General features: G+C 37.6%; 1 protein-coding gene across 3 annotated transcripts in view; it reads right to left on the bottom strand.

Moving 5' to 3' along the window:
* Positions 1-23,927, bottom strand: part of Kcnh7 (potassium voltage-gated channel subfamily H member 7) — a 464,734-nt gene that overhangs the window by 124,249 nt on the left and 316,558 nt on the right. For 2 of the 3 annotated variants that reach the window (XM_085834833.1, XM_085834834.1), the window contains exons 4-6: positions 18,287-18,715; positions 13,305-13,328; positions 5,165-5,379 (exon numbers count right to left, since the gene is read on the bottom strand). In XM_085834833.1, the coding sequence (XP_085690959.1) occupies positions 5,165-5,379; positions 13,305-13,328; positions 18,287-18,715 (668 nt within the window). Of the gene's footprint in view, positions 1-5,164; positions 5,380-13,304; positions 13,329-13,743; positions 13,765-18,286; positions 18,716-23,927 lie in introns of all 3 variants that reach the window. The other variant, XM_021154157.3, reaches the window with a different exon arrangement.

The raw sequence follows: 23,927 nt of genomic DNA, 5'->3' as shown, positions 1-23,927 counted from the left end.
GGGAGATAGATTTCTGTGTTCAAGGTCAGCCTGGTCTCCAGAGTGAGCTACAGGACAGTCAGGATCACACAGAAAAACCTTGTCAAACAAAAGTAAAGAAAGGAAGGAAGGAAGGAAGGAAGGAAGGAAGGAAGGAAGGAAGGAAGGAAGGAAGGAAGAGTCATCTAGAAGGGAAATTTCACAGCCTTGCCTTTCTTGAGTTTTGGAATCCATTTGCTCTCAGAAGATGTAATGTAATAAAAAATATATATAAATAAAAAAAGAAGATGTAATGGATGACTTTGGTTGAATAACTTTATCCTTGTCGATTTGCCTATATGAGCATTCCCCCTCTTCTTTTGATAACCAGTTTGTTCCTTAATTTTCACCTTCTGTCTTCCCTTCTTTCCTGTAGCAGACATTTGATGGTGTGCACCCTACCTCTGTTCTAGGAGGGCCTGAGGGTATGGTTAAAGGAAGTGTTTTAGTCAGGGTTTCTATTCCTGTACCAAACATCATGATCAAGAAGCATGTTGTGGAGGAAAGGGTTTATTTAGCTTACACTTCCACATTGCTGTTCATCACCAAAGGAAGTCAGGACTGGAACTCAAGCAGGTCAGGAAGCAGGGGCTGATACAGAGACCATGGAGGGGTGCTACTTAGTGGCTTGCTTCCCCTGGCTTGCTCAGCTTGCTCTCTTATAGAACCTAAGACTACCAGCTCAGGGATGGCACCACCCACAATGGGCCCTCCCACCGAGAGAAAGTGCCCCACAGCTGGATCTCATGGAGGCATTTCCCCAACTGATGCTCCTTCCTCTGTGATAACTCCAGCCTATGTCAAGTTGACACACAAAACCAGCCAGTACAGGGAGCCTTCACATATAGAGAGGAGGAGAAGGAGAGTCATAAAAAAACCATGAATAGACGTTAGAGTTAGAGTGAACACATTCCACGTTATATACTTAGCAGCAGAAGGAACATTTTCCACATATAATTATAGTCATTTAATATCAAATCTGAGTTTTGCTTGTTTGTTTTGCTTTGCTTTTAGATAGGGCATCAGTCCTTGTGCTAGCTTGCCTGGAATTCAAAGAGATCCACTGCCTCTGCTTACTGTTGCTGGGATTAAAGGCATGTACCATCTCACCTCATCAACTCTGAGCCAGCTCTTAACCTTGCCTCATTCCCACACAAGCAATTCTAATTATTTCCATGTCATACAGTAAAAGACAAGAGTTAAACTTGAGATTGCTTAATTTGACCGCTGACTTTAAGTGTCACGTACTGTCTAGTTTGATAAATAACTTTTGAGATCCAGCTTCAGGGTCCCTTCTGAGTCTTATTTTCTTCTCAGATCAGCCTTGTCTTAAAGTACAATTATGTCCTCCATAAACTGAGCTCCTGGAGTCTTTACTAATAGACATTACAAACAAATTCATATGCCATGTATACATCTGCTTGTGTTTCCATTAAGCTAGAATTAAAATTAAATATCTGATATATGTAAGGGGAGGCCTAGGTCCAGTCTGTGTATGTTCTTTGGTTGGTGGTTCAGTTTTCAGGTTAATTAGCATTGTTGGTCTTTTCAGGTTAGTTGACAATGTTGATAGAAACCATGGAGTTTCAATCCCCATTCAGGGCCCTCAATTCTTATCTTCCATAATTGTTCCCAAGCCCCATCCACTGTTTGGCTGTTGGTGTCTGTATCTGTCTGAGTCAGCTGCTGGGTGGAGACTCTCAGAGGATAGCCATCCTAGAATCCTGTCTGCAAGCATAACAGAGTGTCATGGTCTTCATGTGGATCACAAACATCTAGAGCAGGGACTATCCCAAAAGCTGTTGCCTGTATATGGGATAAGTTCTAGTTGGGCTACCTGGTCTGCCCAGAGTGGGCAGAGGTGGGAGAGGATGCACCTAATCTTCTAGAGACTTCATCTGCCAGGGTGAGGGCATACCTGTGCCCCCCCCCACACTCTCAGAGAAGGGAGGGGGTGAAAGAAGGATGGTAAGCAGGATGTAACATGAATAAGTAAAAGGATGAGTAAAAAAACAAAAACAACAAATTCTTAAAGCAAGAGCCACGCTGGCCTCACTCTTTCTTTGAACAGTGGACTGCTTAGGTGTGATAGGATATGGATCCTCCATGCAAACTAACACATAAATGCTTTGACAAAAAGAGGTTAAGGTCCTGTGAAGGCTTGATGCTCCAGTGTAGGGGAATGTAAGAACAGAGAGGAAGAAGTGGGTGGGTGGGTTAGGGAACGCCCTCATAGAAGCAGGGGGAGGGATGATGGGATAAGGGGTGTCAGGGGGAGGGGACCAGAAAAGGGGATAACATTTGAAATGTAAATAAAGAAAATATCCAGTAAAAAAAGTTAATATGTTTTATTTGCCCCCGCACCAAAAGAATGCGATGGCATTATACAAATTAACTTTTCAACTATTAGAGGTGAAGATATTGACTTCAATTCTAAACTTGCATTATTCTTTTGGAATGAGAAGATTTTGAAACAGCCATTGGTCAAACATTTCTGCCTGACCACAGCTGGCTGGAAATACGTTTGTGAAATCCCACTCTACAGTTCTTGGCCAGTCTTCATCATGCTTGCTATGCTGTTTCTCCAACTTTACTCATTCATGCCACTTGCATGGCCCTGGCCCTAATATTGCTAACATTGCTTCCACTTCTTCTTAAGTCTCTTCATTTCTATGTATATCTACAGTAGTTACTACTTATAAAAGAATTTTAAAGGGATAGATAAAAGTTGCAAGTAAATTCAAAGATACCAAGGTGATGCCAGTACAATATGAATTATAATACTAGAACAGTTAACTCTATTATACTGACTTCACTTATGATAGTTAGGAAGAAGGAAAGACCGATAGTAGTCTGCTTCATTACCATACAAATTTGAGAGTACATCCTAGGGATGCTATCACAAATGGCATGCATATTTTATCATCTTTCACAAATACTGGTTGGTCACTTTCAACCATAATAAATGCATAGCGTTGTCATACGTATCTCAACTAGTAAGAGGTTTTACCTGTGCAGTACTACCTATGGTAATTACAATTCAGAACAACAAAAAATTCTTTATCAATTCAAAATTCCCAGTGCTTAGAATAGGGGCTTAGAGCTAAACAAAGAATTCTCACCTGAGGAATACCGAATGGCTGAGAAGCACCTGAAAAAATGTTCAGCATCCTTAATCATCAGGGAAATGCAAATCAAAACAACCCTGAGATTCCACCTCACTCCAGTCAGAATGGCTAAAATCAAAGATTCAGGTGAAAGCAGATGCTAGTGAGGACGTAGAGAAAGAGGAACACTCCCCCATTGCTGCTGGGCTTGCAAGCTTGTACAACCACTCTGGAAATCAGTCTGGCAGTTCCTCAGAAAACTGGACATAGTACTACCGGAGGATCCCACAATACTTCTCCTGGTCATATATCCAGAAGATGTTCTAACCAGTTAGAAGGACACATGCTCCACTATGTTCATAGCAGCCTTATTTATAATAGCCAGAAGCTGGAAAGAACCCAGATGCCCCTCAACAGAGGAATAATACAGAAAATGTGGTACATTTACACAATGGAGTACTACTCAGCTATTTAAAAGAATGAATTTATGAAGTTCATAAGCAAATAGATGGACCTGGAGGGCATCATCCTGATGAGGTAACCCAATCACAAAAGAACTCACATGATATGTACTCACTGATAAGTGGATATTAGCCCAGAAACTTAGAATAGCCAAGATATAAGATACAATTTGCAAAACACATGAAACTCAAGAAGAACGAAGTCCAAAGTGTGGACTCTTTGTACCTTCTTAGAATTGGGAACAAAACACCCATGGAAGGAGTTACAAGGACAAAGTTTGGAGCTGAGACAAAAGGATGGACCATTTAGAGACTGCCACACCTGGGGATCCATCCCATAATCAGCCTCCAAATGCTGACACCATTGCATACACTAGCAAGATTTTGCTGAAAGGACCCAGATATAGCTGTCTCTTGTGAGGCTATTCGTGGGCCTAGCAAACACAGAAGTGGATGCTCACAGTCAGCTATTGGATGGATCACAGGGCACCCAATGGAGGAGGTAGAGAAAGCACCCAAGCAGCTAAAGGGATCTGCAGCCCTATAGGTGAAACAACAATATGAACTAACCAGTACCCCAAGGAGCTCGTGTCTCTAGCTGAATATGTATCAGAAGATGGCCTAGTCAGCCATCAATGGAAAGTGAGGCCCATTGGTCTTGCAAACTTTATATGCCTCAGTACAGGGGAACACTAGGGCCAAGAAGTGGGAGAGGGTGGGTAGGGGAGTGGTGGGGAGGGCATGGGGGACTTTTGGGATAGCATTGCAAATGTAAATGAAGAAAACACCTAAGAAAAAAAAAAGAAACAAAAAAGAATAAGGGCTTAGGTCAAATTTGCCTTTTTTATTGCGGGCTGTTTACACAAAGACTTGCTAAGCAAATACACTAAATTGTTTGTAGAGGAATTGCTTACGTGAAAATTTAGAGCCATGAATCTCTAACATTATAAGTGCAGTGTAAGCAAAAGCGAGGTACTGCTTAGGTGGGTATTTGGACATAATAAGTACATATCCCTTTTATCTTTTCTTTGAGTCAGGACATTTGGACACTGCCCCTTTGTCATAATTTACGTTGCAATATTTATTTGAAAAATTATAAAATATTGTTGCTGTGAGATGCATTGTTTCACACTAATGTTTTGTCATATTAGGTACCTTTCCTTTCCATCAGTTTGCATACAGCTCAATTTAATGGAATCAGTGCAAAAGGAAATGTCACAGTTAGGAGGAAATCCCAACTAAACCTCTAAAATCCCAATATTCATATCCATTACATTTCTCTAAAAACGTTTTATAACGTAAGGGTTGACAGAAAGTCAATAAATGTCCAAGTATGATGAATATCTCAGTAATTATTTCAGAGCAATACATACTACTAAGTTAGCTCAATTTTGGTCAATCTAGTAACAGACAAAAATTATTGTAGTTAACTTTGTTAATCTATTTCCTTAGGAGTTCTTCGATATATCATGCTATTGAGATAAATGTCTTCCCACTATTAGAGAGAAAAATATGCTTCATGGTATACAGAAAATAGCCTACCTCACAGCTGAAATGTATAGTAAAATAACATCTTACCTGGGTTACTTTTTCGGTCACATTGTGTGTCCTTTCTTTAACCTTGGGTGCAATAATAGTTTTGTCTGAAGAAGGAGGGGATGTATTCTTTTTTTCTGTTTTGACGTCTGAGAAATTCAGAGTGAGTTGCGGGATCTTGTTAATGGTGCTGTACTTATTGAGGTTTGAGTCTGACGTGGATCCCAGCAGGCTTGACTTGATATGATTAAAAGGTCCTAGAAAAGTGGGAAAATATTTGTAAAAACAGTATCCAGAAGAAATAGAAAAAATAAGAAAATAAAAAAGATGGTCTTGAATGCATTGCTAATGAGCCATGACTGGTATGATCTCAGTGACAAAGTGCAGTGAGTTTATATATGAACACCTTTTGCTACACGGAGGGACACGTGAGAACCAGAGGGAATTTTTAGGTACTAGAAGCACAAATGACAACTCCTGCCATGAGTTGGCTTCTTTTATTAAGGGCTAGAAGAAGAAAAATAAAACAGAGCAAAACACAGTTCAAACAAACAAAAGCCCTGCTGTTCATGCCCTGCTATTGACTGGATTCTACCACAGGTGTTTGCCATGTTGGGGGTTACTTCAGGAAGAACTGGCCAGGTTTAAATCAGGTTGCTCACGAAACTATAAAGGTTTAGTTTAAACATGCCTGGTTTAAGTTACTGTCTCTCGCTTGCCACTGACACAAGCTAGTTGCTTTCTTCAGGTCTTCTCCTACCTATAGGAAATGATCCACGAAGTCTCTACAAGATTTTTACCTAGATATAGTTGAAGACCGCGATGTGGGCATGCGGCACGGGCCTGCTCTTATTCTCTGTTGAAGTCCTCAGGGTTCTTCTGGGGATCTTGAAATTTTTTATTTCATTTTCAGTTACATTTTTTTTTTAAATAGAAAAATCCTATAACTAGACTACCCAAGAATGTTGCTATGGCAAACACAACTTAAAGTAGACATGACCATAGTTAGGAGACAGAGAGTGTCTGAGTTGAAAGCCCCCAATCACAGCCAGCATTCTGTACTTACAAAGACAACTAGGAAGCGTAGAAACCCCACGGTTACCTTGTTGAAGGTCAGGAGTCTAACCAGTGCAATATTCTTCAGGAATGCACCCGCTGTTTGCTATTTGTGGTGTCAAGAAATAGTCTGGAGTTCTTATGTGCTGAATTTGTTGCTTACTCCATATTATCATTCTTAAAACTTAGCACTATGAAGAATCATTTAAAATCTCCAAGAACACTAGTGTTCTACAGTGTATTTTTTGATTGAGAGAGCAGGGCATGAAGAGTCCCTTTTAGTTACTTCTGCCCATCTTTTATCTGAAACTTGTTCTACCACTATGATCCTCGGGTGCCTCCAATTAATGCTCCGGTTAATGGTAGAAGCAAGTAGATCTTGGGGCTATCAAGGGCTACAAGCAAGTGGTCCTTGGGCTTTCCTCCTTCTTAGGCAGGACAGACATTTCTTGGTGCTCACTACATTATGCCAAAATTGAACTGCCTGCTCCGGTGTAATCTCTCAAGAGCCATAAAATTAACATGCCACTCATAGTAAAGTGGTGGTTACAGAAAAGGATGGAAAAATAATATGTTATTTTATTATAATCTTAAAAAATAAAAATTATAATAACAATATGGGAGTGATTGTGCATGCCTTTAGTCACAGCACTTGGAAGGCAGAGGCAGGTAGATCTCTCTGAGTTGGAGGTCAGCCTGGTCTATACAATAAATCCAGGCCAGAGAGGCCAACATTGTGAGACATTGTCTCAAAAGAAAAAAATTGACTCTTATACTTGGGTTCAAATAACTAAATTCATTCAGGTCTAACATAATGCTAAGGACAATATCCATCATTTCAATCATTCGGTTACTCTTATGTACAATAGAAACATACAGTTTTGTTTATGAAAATTTCTACTGTTAAATTTATAAAATTTGAAGTAATTTAAAATGTTTATAGTTAACAAATACTGCCTCTCTTGAGTTGCATTATTTTCCTGCTGGCTGAATTTCCCCCATGATGAGGATCTAGCCTATTTAATCAAAGAATGTTATTGAGTGTTTGCATGCATATACTTATTTGCATAAGAATACTCTCATAAATATATGTACATATACATATTATATATATATATATATATTTACAGAGGTATCACATTATTCAAATCTTCTAACAGAAATGTTATTTTTCAAGTCCTTTTCAAAGTTTCCACCTTATGTTCCTACTTATTTTTATAATATGTTTTTCTGATGGGCGTTTTCCTGCTTTGTATAATTTTTGCCTACATTTCAGGCCCATTGGAAATTGTAACATGCACTAGGACTTTAGATGTCTTAGACATTGTTGCCTTTTTTCCTAACTGCAATGCTATATTTTCTTTCCCTGGGTAATTCATCTGTACTTAGGGATATGAATAAAAGTCATAAGTGGTGACATTAAAGCAGAGAAAAAATGTTTTTAAATTTATTAAATTCTAATTTTTCAACTTGAAATCATTTCTGGAACACACCCCCTTATGTTGTACTTCTGTAGGAAAGTCTATGTAGCTGATCTAGGATGTTAATAGTCCAGCAAAATATGTTAGTTTAGTTTTATTATCCTCATGGCTAGTTGTGGTCACGCTATAGAATTAGCTATATTTATGGTTATAGAGTATGAACTATTGCCCCAAAGGGATGTTCATCAGGGTGCCTACTGGTTGTCATAAAGATGGAAATTCGAGTACCACAGTTCTGATTCTCACTTTGACAACTCAGTGAATGTGTTCAAAGGTGCTCTCATATAGTTACATGCTTGTAATGATCTGAATCTCTAAGATATTCCCAGTAAAGCAGCATAATATACTTCGTAGAGTTGCAGTAATGTTAAATTTCTAGAGCTACACTTATGATGAACATGGGAGATTAAACATTGCTTTAATACCCTTGCATAATTTCATTAGAGTATGTGACTATTAAAAAATATGTTATATAAAATTGCAATCTTTGTAGCATCTGAGTGGCCAATACAAAATCTTAGAGTTCTGGTGAGAGCCTGTGTCTACACCTGCCTTGTGTAAATATGCAGAGCAGGACCCTTGATTATTCTTTGATAACTGGGAGCAAACATTAAATTTCCAGGTCATTATAAGAATTACACTAAGGTTCTGAGTCAAATGCCTTTTAAAGTATTTTACATCATCATCATCATGTATTTTGCATAATTATCCCTTTCCCAATGTCAAATGGCATGTGCCCTCATGAAAGAACACTACACCCTAAATGCTGAACATCTGACATGGTTTTCGGTGTCATTTTGCTAAAACTTTAGAGAACTTCCACGACTTGTCTATAGTGCTTCTTTGTGCATCTGTACCGACCTTACTCATTGTTTATTTATTTATTTTCAATTTTAATTAAGTATTCTTATGAGTGTGTGTGTGCTTGCATGCATGCGTGCGTGCGTGCGTGCGTGCGTGCGTGCATGTGTGTGTGTGTGTGTGCGTGTGTGCGTGTGTGCGTGTGTGCGTGTGTGCTTGTGCATGTGTTCTTGTAATGTGAGGGTAATACAACTCTGGCCACCATTCTGGTGGAGCAAGTACTTTACCTGCAGTACACTTCTTCTCATTCTTAGCAAAGCATGTGATTTCCAACATGTGCTTTTAACAGGAAGATAAAGATACACCTTCACATTCATCGATGTGTCTACCTTTTATACAATTCATTGTTATTAGATCATATGGAGAGTAATTTTTAAAGAATGCTTAAAGTGAAAGACACCTTATAAGAATATCACACATCCTGGCATCCCTTTCAGGTTCTCTTAGTTGTTTATTACGTTGAGTATTTAAAACACTCAAAATTTTTGTTAAACCTCAATTTATTATTATTTAGTATGGTTGCTCCCCCACGTTACTTCTTTTATATGGAACAGTCAGTCATGTCCCTAGCTTCTTGAAAGCCAACTTTTCTATTGAGTTTATTGAATTATTTCCTCAGTATATTTATATTCAAATGATATATATTATTTGATTATAAATTGCTTTGTTTACCTTTGTGAATCCTTTATATTAAAGTTAGAGAATCTTATTATTTTAGAAGTTGTTAACAATCTCTGAACTCCATTTCAGGAACATCAGGTTAGTAAAATAAAATACTTTTGAGGAAAGGATTATTGGGTCAGCAAGAGCTGAGAACTCTTTGATAAAATGTCTTAGTCAGGTGTAGCTCTGAACTTGCAGCCTCTTTACCCTCCCTATTTTAGCTTCTCTCATTTAATACTAAAAACAATCTTCTACACAATCATTTCGGTGTATTTGTTTTGGATTTTTGGTCTTAATGAGATGATGAAAGCTTTCTTTTGAATGAATATATTTAATGAGTTCAGCATAACAGTATATTTAAAATAGTTTATGTACCCCCAATCAGATAAGGCATTCCAAGCTTATTTTTTCCTGTATAGCAAAGTGCAGCATTCTTTCTCCTGACTTTGAGTCATATCTTTCCACCTAGACGTCTTTTTGATCCACAAAGATATGGTTCTCATAGATTTCTCTGAATTCTATACTAATTCCAATGGAATACATCCTCAGTGCTTTAAGGCAGGAATTAATAATACATTTCTCACCAATTCTAAACTTAAGCTGTCAGGATATGAGGTCAAAGGGTGTGAGTCAAAACCAAAGATTAAAACATAAGGTTTCCTACCTCCTAGGTCTACATTCAAAGAGGCCTTGGCTGAGGGCTTAGAGGTGATGGGCAGCCTCCCTGACAATGATCATGGACAGATGGGATTTGGGATTCTAATGAAAGAAAGGAGATTGGCCTGAAAAACAAAGTAAATTAATTTAAAGAGAAGGAGCAGGCAGAAATAAAGGGACATGGTAGATTCAGTTGAAGGGAATAGAGGGCTCAAAAATGTACCAGGAGACTGGCTTTCTTTGAAGGTGGGTGACAAAAGGGATAACGATGTGTGTCCCTGTGTGATTAGAAGAGGGAAAGCAGGTGGTCAGGTGACTACACCAACCATCAGACAAACTCGAGTACAAGAACCTGGGGACATAGAATAAGCTACATTTTCAAACCATGGACAGAAACTCAACAAACTAAGATATTTAGATTTTAAAACACTTGAAATATATATGATGAGACTATTTATCTGGCTGAGGTAATGTTTTATTTTTTATTTATTATTGTTGTTTGTTTTAGCTATGGTGGTGGTGATGGCGGTGATGATGGTGTGTGTGTGTGGTATGTATTTAGGGGCCCAAATGTCAAGGCATGTGCACATGAATACCATAGGACCAGTTGCATGGAATTGGTTCTCTCTTCTTTACATGGTATGATATGGTTTCTTGGACTCAAGCTCCACTCGTCACGTTTGCATTTTCTGGCAGCAAGTGCTTTTGCTATCTTGTTGAACCCTTACTGTACTTCTTAGGACAATGAGTTTATTTTGATAAATTTAATGAAATGGATTACTAAGGCATATTAACATTAGAGAGAATGCCAATGTAGCATTAGCAATGAAGCTTTGCCAAAGAATCCTGTGAATAAGCAGGAGTCGGTAAGTGTTACAGCACTCAGAAAAGGACATAAGAAGTGCTCATCAAGCTATTTGGCTTCAGTAGCTACCAATTCTATTCCAGTGCATGCATGACACATAACCTGCCAAAGCAGACTGTCACCACTAAGAATCAATTTGCAGATCCTGATAAGGTCATGGGCTTCTGGGTAATGGCCAATACAGTGTGTGAGAAACAAGTTCTGTCAAATCTCTCTCTCTCTCTCTCTCTCTCTCTCTCTCTCTCTCTCTCTCTCTCTCTCTCTCTCTCACTCTCCACCCACGGGTCTCCTGGCTACAGTGGAGCTGAAAGTTCTTACCAATCTTGAGAGAAGTTTGGTTTCTGACTTGTAACGATATCGTGGACTGGTGGGAAACTCCTAAGCATGGTACAGCAGCTCTTAAAAACAATCTCGGGGCACAACTTTTTCAATGACTTACTAAATAGGATGAGCAGAGTAAACACTGTCTCTATGAAGTAGAATTGGGAACAGATAAGCAAACCCCTGCCTGTGAGGTGATTCTGGAGTTTTCCAAGTAACATTAGAAGCCCTTTTCATGTTCTAGAGATATTGCCTTAGATTCTCCTATCTACATATAGTATGCGATTTGTATGAAATAGCTTTTCTCCTTCAACAGGGGTTACAGTTTCTAAAAATAACACTTAACTGTTGTTTAAGGTGTCAGAGTGCTAAGAAAACTAATTGAAGAGAAACCGAATTGACCTGAAGAAAAGGGTTGGGTGAAAATTATCTAGTTTTTAAAGAAAACACTGAGAGCTCGTTTGCTCTCTTTCGCTGGTGAGGTTTTAAATTTTGAGTTCTATCAGCCAGAGAATGTATCTCTATGTCCACTGGGTACAGATGGAGGGATGAAAAATTTAGGCTGGTGCTAGTTCTTTGTGAAATGGGAGTTAAAACAGACTTCCCAAGATAGTTAACGTATGGCCTCTTCTGAAAATAAAGATGTCTATACTCCTTATGCAGAGGAATTAGGCAGCACCTGAACTTTAAAGGGAACAATCAGACAACTCTGCAAATCTTTTATCTGCATTGCAAGTTTATGCATGCTCTTTTCTAGGGTGGTCTTCAATTATAATAATATGTTCTGCTCTCAAAGCAATGTAGAGATGTATTTTTCCTTTATATAATATTTTACCTACTAAGGCTTAGAGTCAGCATTAATTTATTTTACAAGCATACTTGATGGATTTCCTTTTTTGTATTTGTAGTTTTATGAGAATGATCAATTAAAACTGAATGTGCATCTGAAATACACGCACACACATACACATAAAACAAGTTTCAGTCAGTTGATTGGGATTTCTATTATAAAACAGAGATATTGAAGATAAAATTTGGTTTAATGTAATAATATAATTTAAACAAAATGGCTTTATTTTAGACAAATAGATGATTGGCAGTAGATTCTTTCTTTCTTTCTTTCTTTCTTTCTTTCTTTCTTTCTTTCTTTCTTTCTTTCTTTCTTTCTTCCTGCCTTTCTCTCACCCCTGCTGCCTTCTTTCTTTGGTTGCTCCAGATTTGATCAGGGCTCACAAATGTAAGTGGTCTATCACTGAACTATAGCCTCATCATTGGGCCACTAGTTTGGGTCCAGCCTAATTTCTTTTCTTTCTTTTTTCTTTTTTGTTTTGTTTTAGCTTCTTTTTACATTTTTTGTTTTAGCTTCTTTTTTAATTTTAATTTTTAAATTTAATTTTCAAATGACTTCAATCAAACTATTCACTTCTCACTTTAGTTTTTTTTTAATCACTGGAAAATCAATATCTACTCATTTATTAATTTTACGCATTAATATTTCCAAGGAACAAGCAGGCAGGAAGAATTTATATACTATTTGAGGGTTCATTCTGAATTGTCAACTAAAACTACCACCCACAGGTGGAATCAGCTTCTCCCTTTTAAAAGTCACAATGGACAGACCAAGAACAGAACATCCATGTAGACAAAATCCCATCTCACTATTGGAGGTCTCCTGCACAGACCTTTCTGGAAGTGTTTACAAAATGATAGACAAGGCAAAGAAAAAGGGTCTCACAGTCTCACTTTTGTCCAAATTATACTGGGATTCTGATCACATATCATCTATAGTCTCTAGTCCTACTCATTTATAAGCAATGGCAGTTTCAAATTAATTAGGAAAGCAATTAAGAAGTAGATACACAAAACCCCACAGTGGTCAGATTGCTAGTGACATAAAGAAGAGGGAGGCCAAGACAGTAAGTCCTGAGTAATGAGGGTTACTGGTGGAGACATGTTCATGCAACATACATGCAGAAGATGGATCACTGTCACCATTTACACATCCACAGCAGCATGCACGGCCAAAAATCTAGCCAAACATTTTGATCCTTGCATCCACTTTGGTAGCCAAAATAAAATTGGAGTTCAATTATTTAGCCAAATCCAAATTTATCCAGAATATCTCTCAGTTAAATATTACCCTGTGGTAGTTGTAAACCATGCCAGCGGTTAGAATAAGATAGAATACAATTTAAAGGGATTGAAATATAATAGAGAAAAATAGAGAATGGCTGTCATGCAGGCACAGTATACTACTACAGTAAGCTTAAAACCATACCCCCTGCCATCCAGGAACGTGAAACTAGTTTTAAGGAAACAAAAGAGGAACAAGTGAAGTGACTGTGTGATAGAGCTCTCTGATCATTTTATATAATCCTGTACTCAAAAGAAAACAAATGCCCTGAAACAGATCATGTGCTTCTTTTACATTGGGATAGATTCATCTTGACATTCATTTCTTTCCAAATATTTAGGAAGTGTTCTTGTTTTTTTTTTTTTTTTCAGGATAAAAAGACATTGAACATCACTTTGATGGCACAGCAGAGAAAGTAATCATGTCTCCAGCAAAATCAAGCCATGATGTCTCCACCAGGCACCTGGAGTAGCTGAGGGCAGCAAGGAGATATGGCATCAACAGGGCATACAGCAGGCAGCTCAACATGCCAAATACAGGGCTCTTTAAGCACCGGATGGTGAAATTTGAGTTTATACATTACCTTTGACATTTCGACCATTGTCTGTTTTGAGCACATGAGAGTAAAAGAGAGAGAAATATAAAAAAAGAAGACTAAAATTATGTTAAGTACACCAAACTAGCTTAGTAGAAACAGTCAGAAAAAAATCAGAGTATAAATATAAAAATTGTTAAAAAGCATTAACCAGTAAAATGTAATTATCAGCAATAATAAACATTATAAAGAAGTGAAATCGTCATGGCACTTAATTTAAACAGTTGTAAGTTACAGATTTTTAAATTATAGCATTTTGGGGAAAGATCTGCATAGTTGCTGGCAATTGGTTTCACTTACCACCCTGTCAAAAGCCAATTTTTATGTCTCCCCAAGTGTAGCTTGTAACAAGTCAAAGGAAAACAACATGACATGTTGCATGTCAAGTATTTTTCTATGTAATTAAACCTTAGCATGTTAGTATGAAAAAAGTTTATAAGATAATGGATTGCTAATCCAATTTGAATAGTTTAGAATAGCTTTGCTAACTGTCCTTTACTGTTCTTTACTGTGTACCTTAAAAATATCAAATAGTATTGAAAACTATGAAATAGTATTCTTTGGTAAAATATATCAATGAGAGACTTTATTGTGTAAAAAGATTTTGCATTTTCACTGTGCAGCATACAACCTATAATGTTTATACATTTGTTTATATTTAAACATGCTGTTTTAAAATCTTGGCATTGAGTGTTTTCAGATTTATGTTGAGATTAGAAATCTCAATGTTTCCTCTGTGGTACTGAAAATATGTATTAATATGTATTACCAGCTTTGAAATACAGAAGCTTAAAATAAATGAAGTCATAAGAAACCATTCAAGTCTATACAAGGTTTGAGAAATGTATACATTTGTTGCCATCCATCTTATCATGGTGCATATTCAAAATCTTGGGATACTGCACTATTGCTTCAAAGTTTATATTGAAAGCAATTTCAATACTATGGTTTATGGAATTGTTAGAGAAGACATTGCCTTGGTCAGAAGTGTGTGAATAAAATGTGACTTGTAGTGGCATTTTTTTTCTCCTCTCTTTTAACAAAACACAAAAAAGGAACATTGAACAAGATCTTGTTTACACAGTAATAATTTCACCCTCAGAGTGGCCTAAAATCATTAATAAAGTAGTAACTGTTTTGCAAGTGATTAGAAAAATTTAAAAGTGGAGCTGGAGGTTAGCTTTGGAGCAGGATACTTGATTAACATTTATGTGGCCCTGGTTTGACCCCCAGCACTACTGAAAACTACCAATAGAATGCCTCCCCCGCCCCACACGCATGCAAGCATGCTTACTTCCTAAACCTATAGGCTGTAAAGACAAATGTAAGTAAAGTTAGCCTAGAGTTAGTGAAGCTTTGACACTTGGGAAGAGTGAGAAACTTCACACTGAAAAGAGCTGGTGGTGTTCTTTGTTATTTCTTCTATGCCCATCAATGGCTTTATTTAATACATTTATGTATGTATGTATTGGTTGATTGGTTGATTGATTGTCTAAAATTGTTCCGAAGTTAAAGCACAAAATACCTGGTGTTATATATTGACAGTAGCATCTGTGGTACCAGCAATATAAAGTGCAGAAAGCAGAACAGTTAGACTCTTTTGTAGTGTTTTGGCAGACTAATTTTATGTTTCTTGAGTGTCATGATAAACTAATTGAAGTTTATATTTTCCATGTATATTTTTAACCTTCCTTTTTATAATACTATATTTTTACTAAATTTTCATAATGTTAACTTGGAACAGATTTCAGAAAAAGACTGACAGTCTCTGTAATATATGCCTTAGGAAGGAAAATTTCAAGGTACTTTTCAGTAGACAGAAATAAGAGGATTATGCAAAATCTTAACTACTAATATATCCATAAGAACTATAAAGATAAAGTACATGAGAGGATAGTACTATGTTTAAATGAGAACTTCTCAAATCTAGTGCCTCTAGGGTTTTATAGCTTAATCATTTTCAAGGATTGGTAAAACTAAAATCAACAGTGAAGGTCTTTTGCCTAGTCTGACTTGTCTTCCATTTCTCAAGTATATCGAGTTACATAGTCCCAGGAACAGGAATTCCTTCAAAAGACTATCAGTGGTTTTTAAAAGTAAGATCATTTTGTGGCTGAAGTACTGTGGTGAACATTCTGAGAGTTTATCGGTCTGCAGCAACACACTGACGTGGTACTGGCAGGCCAGTGGTAATTTACTGAAACTGTTTAGCCCAAAGAAGAGAGAACAAAACATGATCTTATTATTAAGCATCAGTCTACATATAGTTCTTGAATTGGGAAATCCAAAAATATCAAAAATACCAAGTCATCCTTTCTTATAATTGTGTTAGTAATGGTGTACCATGAGGTGGCCACCTGAGAGGATAACAGTTGTAAAGCTCCATATACAATACTAATAAATTTTATTGAAACACAGGCAAAGCATGCAGGATGTACTGAGTATGAAAAGGTCAGTTTTCTATGGGAAAAATCTGAAGACACAGTATGCTTGCTAAAGATGAATATACTAACTGGCCAGGACAAACTACACTACATGCTGTTCATTTGAAAGAGTGCTGAATTTATTGGAATTCATCATAGGATGCTTTGTTCAGACGTCCAGTTATATAGATTTCATTTGGTCAGAAAATATTGAACCCAATATTCCTAGGGGGTCTGGAGCATAATTATCTAGCTTGGGGATTGTCATTGATTTTGTCTTTTTACTCTTCTCAGACCATAGGTTAAAGTGGACGTGCTAATTACTCTTGTAATGTTGCCTTATTCCAAACTCTTCTTTCTATTCTGAGATAATTTCTGTTTCTTATCTCTCTTTGCAATCTTCCCTCACACCCCTGCCAACTTCTTTTCTTTCAGCTCTTCTGTATTTTCTACTTCACTGTGCCCTTTAGAAAGATTCCCCCACATGACTCAATACTAAGACTTTGGTTTAAATCAATGTATGTGGAGGAAGGAGCTCATTATATCCTGTGAGTATGATATTAGAATATGATTCCTGTGCATGGTTCTCTCAATGCCAAGACAATGGTATTGAGTATCTGTCATAAGTAGTACGCTGGGCTGAGTGTTAAGTCTGAAGAACTGCAGGTATAAGATGGCATCTTATATGTTTTAACATGCAACCATCATTGATATAAACAGAGAAATATGTATATATATAAGTATATATATGTGTGTGTATGTATGTATATATTATATGCATATATATGTGTATACATCTATAGCTGTATGTGTTGATAACTATAGAATAAATGCTAAGCTATGCACTACTTTTGAAAACTATAGTTTCATTTAATTTAGGAAATCATTTGAATCCTCTGATTTGGAAAGGGAGAAATTAGTGCTTGCAGGTGGACAGCATATGAACAGCAAAGAGGATTTTAGACAGAACAAAGTAGTGAAGGAGGAATATGTATGGTACAGTGTGTGAGTTAGCAAATTGCCTTGGTGTGAACAGTCTCCAAGACAGCTAAAAAGTAACTTTGCTCATTTGGTATAATGGTGAGAATGCTATAGTGAGGACCCTCATGAGCAGATTTACGTTTTTGAAAAGACAGCAGAAAACAGCATAGGTGGCAAAGGCTTGTGAAGGAATGAGGATTCTGGGAAAGGACAGCAGACCCTTCACGAGTCTAATTCTGCAAGGGTTGGAAAAGTGTGTCTGGGTATCCAGTGGGGCTACTCTCAGGAGCCTTGGACTCAGCCGACTTTCCTGACGGTGCAGTGTATTGGAACAGGAGTGAAGGGGAGCAATTGCTGGTGGATTTGAAACCTTTTGAGCAGTGAGGCCATAGGAGCCTCAACATTGACTAACTTTGTTCCCTTCTTGCCTGCCCTGTGCCAGTTGTTTATGTATCTACAAATAGTGTGTAAAACCGCTTCCTAACCTACAGAATTGCTATGAGATTTAAAAAAAAGAAGCACTGCTTCAGGCATCCTAACCACTCAAACAATGGTATCCATTATCATGCCAAAGATAGATTGCTTCCTTGGTGACTTTCAAAGCACACCTTTCACTCTGGCTAATTTAGGAATGTGAACTGGGCTAGATAGAAAATAAATTCTGATTCTGCTTTCCAAATTGCCCAATGGGTTTCCCCACTAACCTATCCTGCTCTTCCCACCTATCTCCCACAGCTGACGGTCAATGACACAGTCCAGTGAGGCCACACTGCTTTTTCTTCCAGGGTGTGATTATTTGCTAAACCCCAGAAAATTAATTATGCTTAAGATGATAGAATTCATCACTTAATCATATCTTAAATTAGGGATTAATTAATCAACACACCAGGAAGCAGGCTGATAATGGTTACACTATTTCAGAAACACTGATAAAAAAGCCAGAAGAAACCAAATTACTCACTAGGGTTCAAAGAGGAAACGAGAAAAAAACATTCTTAATGCAACACTCGTGTTTTTAATAGCTTTAATCACATTTCTTCTGTGAAGAAACAGACTGCTGTTCAGTTTTGAAGCAATGTAAAAATAAACTTCTATTACCCAATTAAAAATCTTTCCATGTTACATACCTTCACTGGCATGTCGATCTCTAAATATGTTCTTGGGGTGGACACTGAACCCTTCTATATCATGAACTGAAGATGCCCTCCGTATGCTACAGAGGCTCTCCCTTGACCTGGAGTGTGTTAGTTGGGAACTTGACTGCAGCATGTCAGGGTAGAGGCGGTCCCATTGTCTTTTGGGAGAGGAATGGTCCAGAGGTCCTGATATGTTCACTAAGGGAGAACACTGGCTAGGCTGTATCAAGGCTTTCGTATCATCTGCTTCAGAGGGACTGCAACTTTCTTTCGTGGGAGACTTAAAGTGCTTCATGGCCACAGAGTCATCGCTGTGTTTAGAAGAATCAATGACTACCACATCCGGGTCTTCCTGTGGCAAGGACTGTTTTCTGTATGTTAGAACTCTCAGACCAGGAAATTTGAACCCAAAAAGTTTCCCTACAAAGGAAGAAAGAAAAGAGTATTCTCACATAATGAATATACACTTTAAAAATAATAAACATAATCAATTCACATTCAAATGGTGTATAAAATAACTGTTAATCTATATTTAATTAATTCTCCTTTAATAAGAAATATTGTAAAAAATATCAATTTTACACACACACACATACACACAAACACACACATATGTATTTTGCTTTTGATAATTACAAAACATCCCAATGATATGAAAACATTATTTACATCACACAGGACCTTTAGCTTTTATAGATTAAAAACATGTATTCAGTAAATACCCACAATTTATATATAAAAATAGAACAAACATCTTATATCAAGGGTTAGACAGAGGAACGAATGGGTATACACAGGATGGAAAAGGTATTGATAGTAGTAGAAAAGTGGGCTTGAAGAAGCTTGAAGTGGGCTTGATACACTTAAAGATGTCTTTGGTAGAGTTTTGATGAACAGTATTGTAACTGTAATTATAATTTCTTTTGGTAGTATTGGAAACAAATAGTATTTTATCTTTAACAGTTTTGTAAAACAGTTCAGTTTGGGTAGTAAAAAGGGAGATAGATTTTTATACTAACAGTTTCTCAATAAACATTGAAAAGTTACAGGCTGCCTAAGAGATGTACAGATAAGAATATAATTATTTGTTTGTTCATCTATTTACTTATTATTTGTCACACTTGTTGTTGTTCCAAAAATCTAAGAATGTGATGTGCAATGGTGTACTTACATCAGAATAAATAATGTATTGAAAACTATCCAAACATTCCTTCCATCCCTTCTATCCCTTCCACCTGGTCCTTGCTACTGGGGCAGACCCATAGTTGGTCTGCTTCCATGAAGACTCCATATCCCAATTCATACTAGAGGACACACTGCACTCAGAGCAGTTGGTAAAAAATCCCTTCAAACTCACCCCCCAACCTCCAGTTCTGGAGCTGCTGCTGCTGGGAGCCTGGTGAACTCAACTTACCTATAAAAAGACATAAGCTAACAGACTGGATATGCAAACAAGATCTGGCATTTTGCTGCATACAAGAAACACACCTCAACAACAAAGACAGCACTATCTCAGAGTAAAAGGATGGAAAAAAGTCTTCCAAAGAGGAGTTGCCATCCTAATATCCAATAAAATAGACTTTCAACCAAAAGTTATCAAGCAGCCGGGCATGGTGGCGCACGCCTTTAATCCCAGCACTCGGGAGGCAGAGGCAGGCGGATTTCTGAGTTCGAGGCCAGTCTGGTCTACAAAGTGAGTTCCAGGACAGCCAGGGCTACACAGAGAAACCCTGTCTCGAAAAACCAAAAAAAAAAAAAAAAAAAAAAGTTATCAAGCATAAATGAAGGACACTTCATATCCATCAAGGGGAAAATCCAAGAGAAAGTCTCACTTCTGAACATCTATTTCCCAAATGCAAAAGCACACAAATTCATAAAGGAAACTTTACTAAAACTCAAAACACATATTGAACCCTACACAATAATAGTGTGAGATTTCAACACCCCATTCTCACCATTGAAACAGAAACTAAACAGTGACACAGTGAAACTAAGGAAGGTTATAAACCAAATGGATTTAACAGATCTCTACAGAACTTTTCACCCTAAAGAAGAATATAACTTCTATCCAGTACCTCATGGTACCTCCTCTAAAATTGACCATATAATTGGTCACAAAAAATACCCTCAACAAATATAAGAAGATTGAAATAATACCATGCATCCTATCAGATCACCATGGCCTAAGGCTGGTGCTCAATAACAGCAAAAACTACAGAAAGCCCACATACATGTGGAAACTGAACACTGAACTTTACTCAATGATAACTTGGTCAGGGAAAAAATAAAGACTTTAAAGACTTCCTGGAATTTAATGAAAATGTTGACACATCATACCCAAACTTATGGGACACGATGAAAGCAGTGCTAAGAGGAAAGTTCAGAGCACTAAGTGCCCTGGTAAAGAAACTGGAGAGATCATACACTAACGACTTAACAGCACATCTGAGAGCTCTAGAACAAAAGGAAGCAAACTCACTCAAGAGGAGTAGAAATAGGAGCAGGAAATATTTCACCCAGGGCTGAAATCAACCAAATATAAACAAAGAAAACACTTTGTGCCCCTTTCCTGCCAGGGAAGAGCTTGCCTCTAGGGAGTGCTCTGACCCCAGAACTCAGGGGAGATTGCCATTTTCTCCCTCAGTGACTGTCTAAGGTGGGAACAGTCAAGAGTAAATTAAAATAGACAAAATTAATCTTTTCTCCCTTCACTTTAGCAGGAAATGAGAGGGGTAGAGAACACAAAATTTATCTTAACTATTGTGGGGGGTTTGTTAGTGCGATTGCAAATTCCTCCAGACCCTTTGGGAAGTTATCTACTGAAATGAGAAAGAAAGTTCACATTTCACTTGACACAACCATTTATATTTAAGATTCAAAGACACAGAAGCAGAAACCAACTGAATTTTTATTAAAAGGAGATTGGTTGAGAAAACGATTGCATCCTATGCTGTACTATGAGAGGCTTGAGATGCTAGAAAATTTGCATGCTTCAATGAAAAGTTGTTCACATGTATTCTTAAGAATAAATTAAGTTTTGACTTCATATACTTAGGATATTATTTTTTTAAAAAAACACCCCAAGAATTTGTTCATGTAAATTGGATGACAACAGAAGGAAACATGGAAAACTACAATCTGGACTTGTACTGTGGATTTGTTCAGTGAGGAGGTTGAAAGAAAACAAGGTACACTGCATCTGCATCCTTTTTATTTGCATCTATTGTTGCCCTAAGGATGTCTTTTAAAAAAGAAATGAAAAGGTAATAAAACAAGTAAACTTCCATCCTCGAAGGAGGTAAAAAAAAAGCTGAGAGCACTTAGACAGTAATCTGTTACCTAAAGATTCTTTAATGTTTTCAAGAAAATCCCCAGTTTGAAACTTGTAATGCTAGCAGAGGAGCCTAGGTCTGCAGAGCTGTTTACTGTCATTTCTGGGTGTTTAGCTCATGCCTGTAGAGAACAGGATTTTCCTACCTTGTTTTCTTCTTTAAAAATCATGGAAAGCAGCCACCACGGACATTGTGGTTTTATATTAATTACATGGACTTCTCAATCCATTGAAGATGTTTCTAAAGCTCAAGGATACACCACTCCACACTCAGGGGCTTTTCTCCATTCTGAAACCATGCTTAGTGAATGGTGTTATCCATCCACCTAGTTTTATTCCTCTTCTTAGTCCAATTGCTGTGATCCTCAGTCCCAAGTTCTACTCTGAATACTAAACCTGCATATCTAATGGTGGCAATGTTCCCTCTTAGAGTGTTGCAAGTTACCCCAGATTCTTAGTACAAATCCCAATTTCCTGATGCAGACCTTCAAACTCACCATTTTTCAGAGCAAATAACATTGCAATCTACCTAGCTAGATAAGTCTGAGACTTGAGGGTTATCTTCAATACTGTTGTCTGACACCACCCCCCATCTTTATAACCCACAATAAGAACTGCCTGACTGCGTTCACTCCACTTCCAATCATCTTTTTGATGTTTACACTTTTTTCCATCTTACTGCTTTCCTTCGTTCTAATGAATAATGGTTGAACTGATTCCTTGCCATAGGATGGTGATCACTTTTCCATCACCAGCAGTGCTGACCTCGCCTAAAGACAACGAGTTTTCTATTTTAAAATATTGGATTCACATTGGATGAAGTAGACTATTTTCATCCCCCTCCATAATTTCTTACTTAATAAATGCACATAATCTCTCCTTAATCTTTAGTTTTCCTCTTGCCCCCTAGCATCCAGCCATGATGACTACTGCAGGCCCGTGCTTCTTTCAGATTCAGGGCTCCTTTCTGTAAGATCTTGTCCTTCTTCCCACTTGGCTCATCCATTAGGTAAACCCCAGATTAGCTCCCTTAGAGAGGATTTTCCTTCCCACTGAACCAGGTTGACTTACAGTTTTCACCACATAAGATAATACACACAGTGATTTCCTGATTAACATTTTTCTACCCACTGTGTAAGAAAGGCCTTTTTTCTTTTGCCTCAGTTCTGACAAGATGTCTGAATATGGCAAATAAGAGTTGTATAAATACATCATAAACTGAGTTGATAATGTATTTAGTTTGGATTAGAATATATATTACTCTGGTCATTATAGTTGTGTAATCTAAGCATCTTAGAAATATGTCACAATATGTACTCACTGATAAGTGGATATTAGCCCAAAACTTAGGATACCCAAGATATAAGATACAATTTGCTAAACACATGAAACTCAAGAAAAATGAAGACTGAAGTGTGGACACTATGCCCCTCCTTAGAATTGGGAACAGAACACCCTTGGAAGGAGTTACAGAGACAAAGTTTGGAGCTGTGACGAAAGGATGGACCATCTAGAGACTGCCATATCCAGGGATCCACCCCATAATCAGCCTCCAAACGCTGACACCATTGCATACAGTAGCAAGATTTTGCTGAAAGGACCCAGATATAGCTGTCTCTTGTGAGACTATGCCGGGGCCTAGCAAACACAGAAGTGGATGCTCACAGTCAGCTAGTGGATGGATTATGGGGCCCCCAATGGAGGAGCTGGAGAAAGTACCCAAGGAGCTGAAGGGATCCACAAACCTATGGGTGGAACAACATTATGAACTAACCAGTACCCTGGAGCTCTTGACTCTAGCTGCATATGTATCAAAAGATGGCCTAGTTGGCCATCACTGGAAAGAGAGGCCCATTGGACATGCAAACTTTATATGCCCCAGTACAGGGGAACGCCAGGGCCAAAAAAATGGGAATGGGTGGGTAGGGAAGTGGGGGGGGAGGGTATGGGGGACTTTTGGGATAGCATTGGAAATGTAATTGAGGAAAATATGTAATAAAAAATATTAAAAAAGAAATATGTTGACTCTCATGTATTTTACAATTGAGTAGAACTAAACAAATATTAGGAACTCTATACTATGCCCTGTCTACCTGACCAAATCTTATTATCAATTTCACCCTTTAAGACATGATTTTAACTGCTTCCATTTTGATTGTTTAGTTTACACGGAAGAGTTCTGATGCCCCACATCACCTACAGAATAAAGATAAAATGTTAGTTGGAGAACAATTTATAATTAAGCAGGCAAATTTATTATGTCAGCTTTTCACCTGTAGTCTAGTAGTTAGCAATGCTAAA

This window comes from Mus caroli, unplaced genomic scaffold, assembly GCF_978045245.1.
Source record: "Mus caroli unplaced genomic scaffold, Mus_caroli_1 scaffold_2, whole genome shotgun sequence".
NCBI lineage: Eukaryota > Metazoa > Chordata > Mammalia > Rodentia > Muridae > Mus > Mus caroli.
Note: the sequence above shows the minus strand (reverse complement) of the source record. Positions and strands in the feature narration are given on the sequence as shown.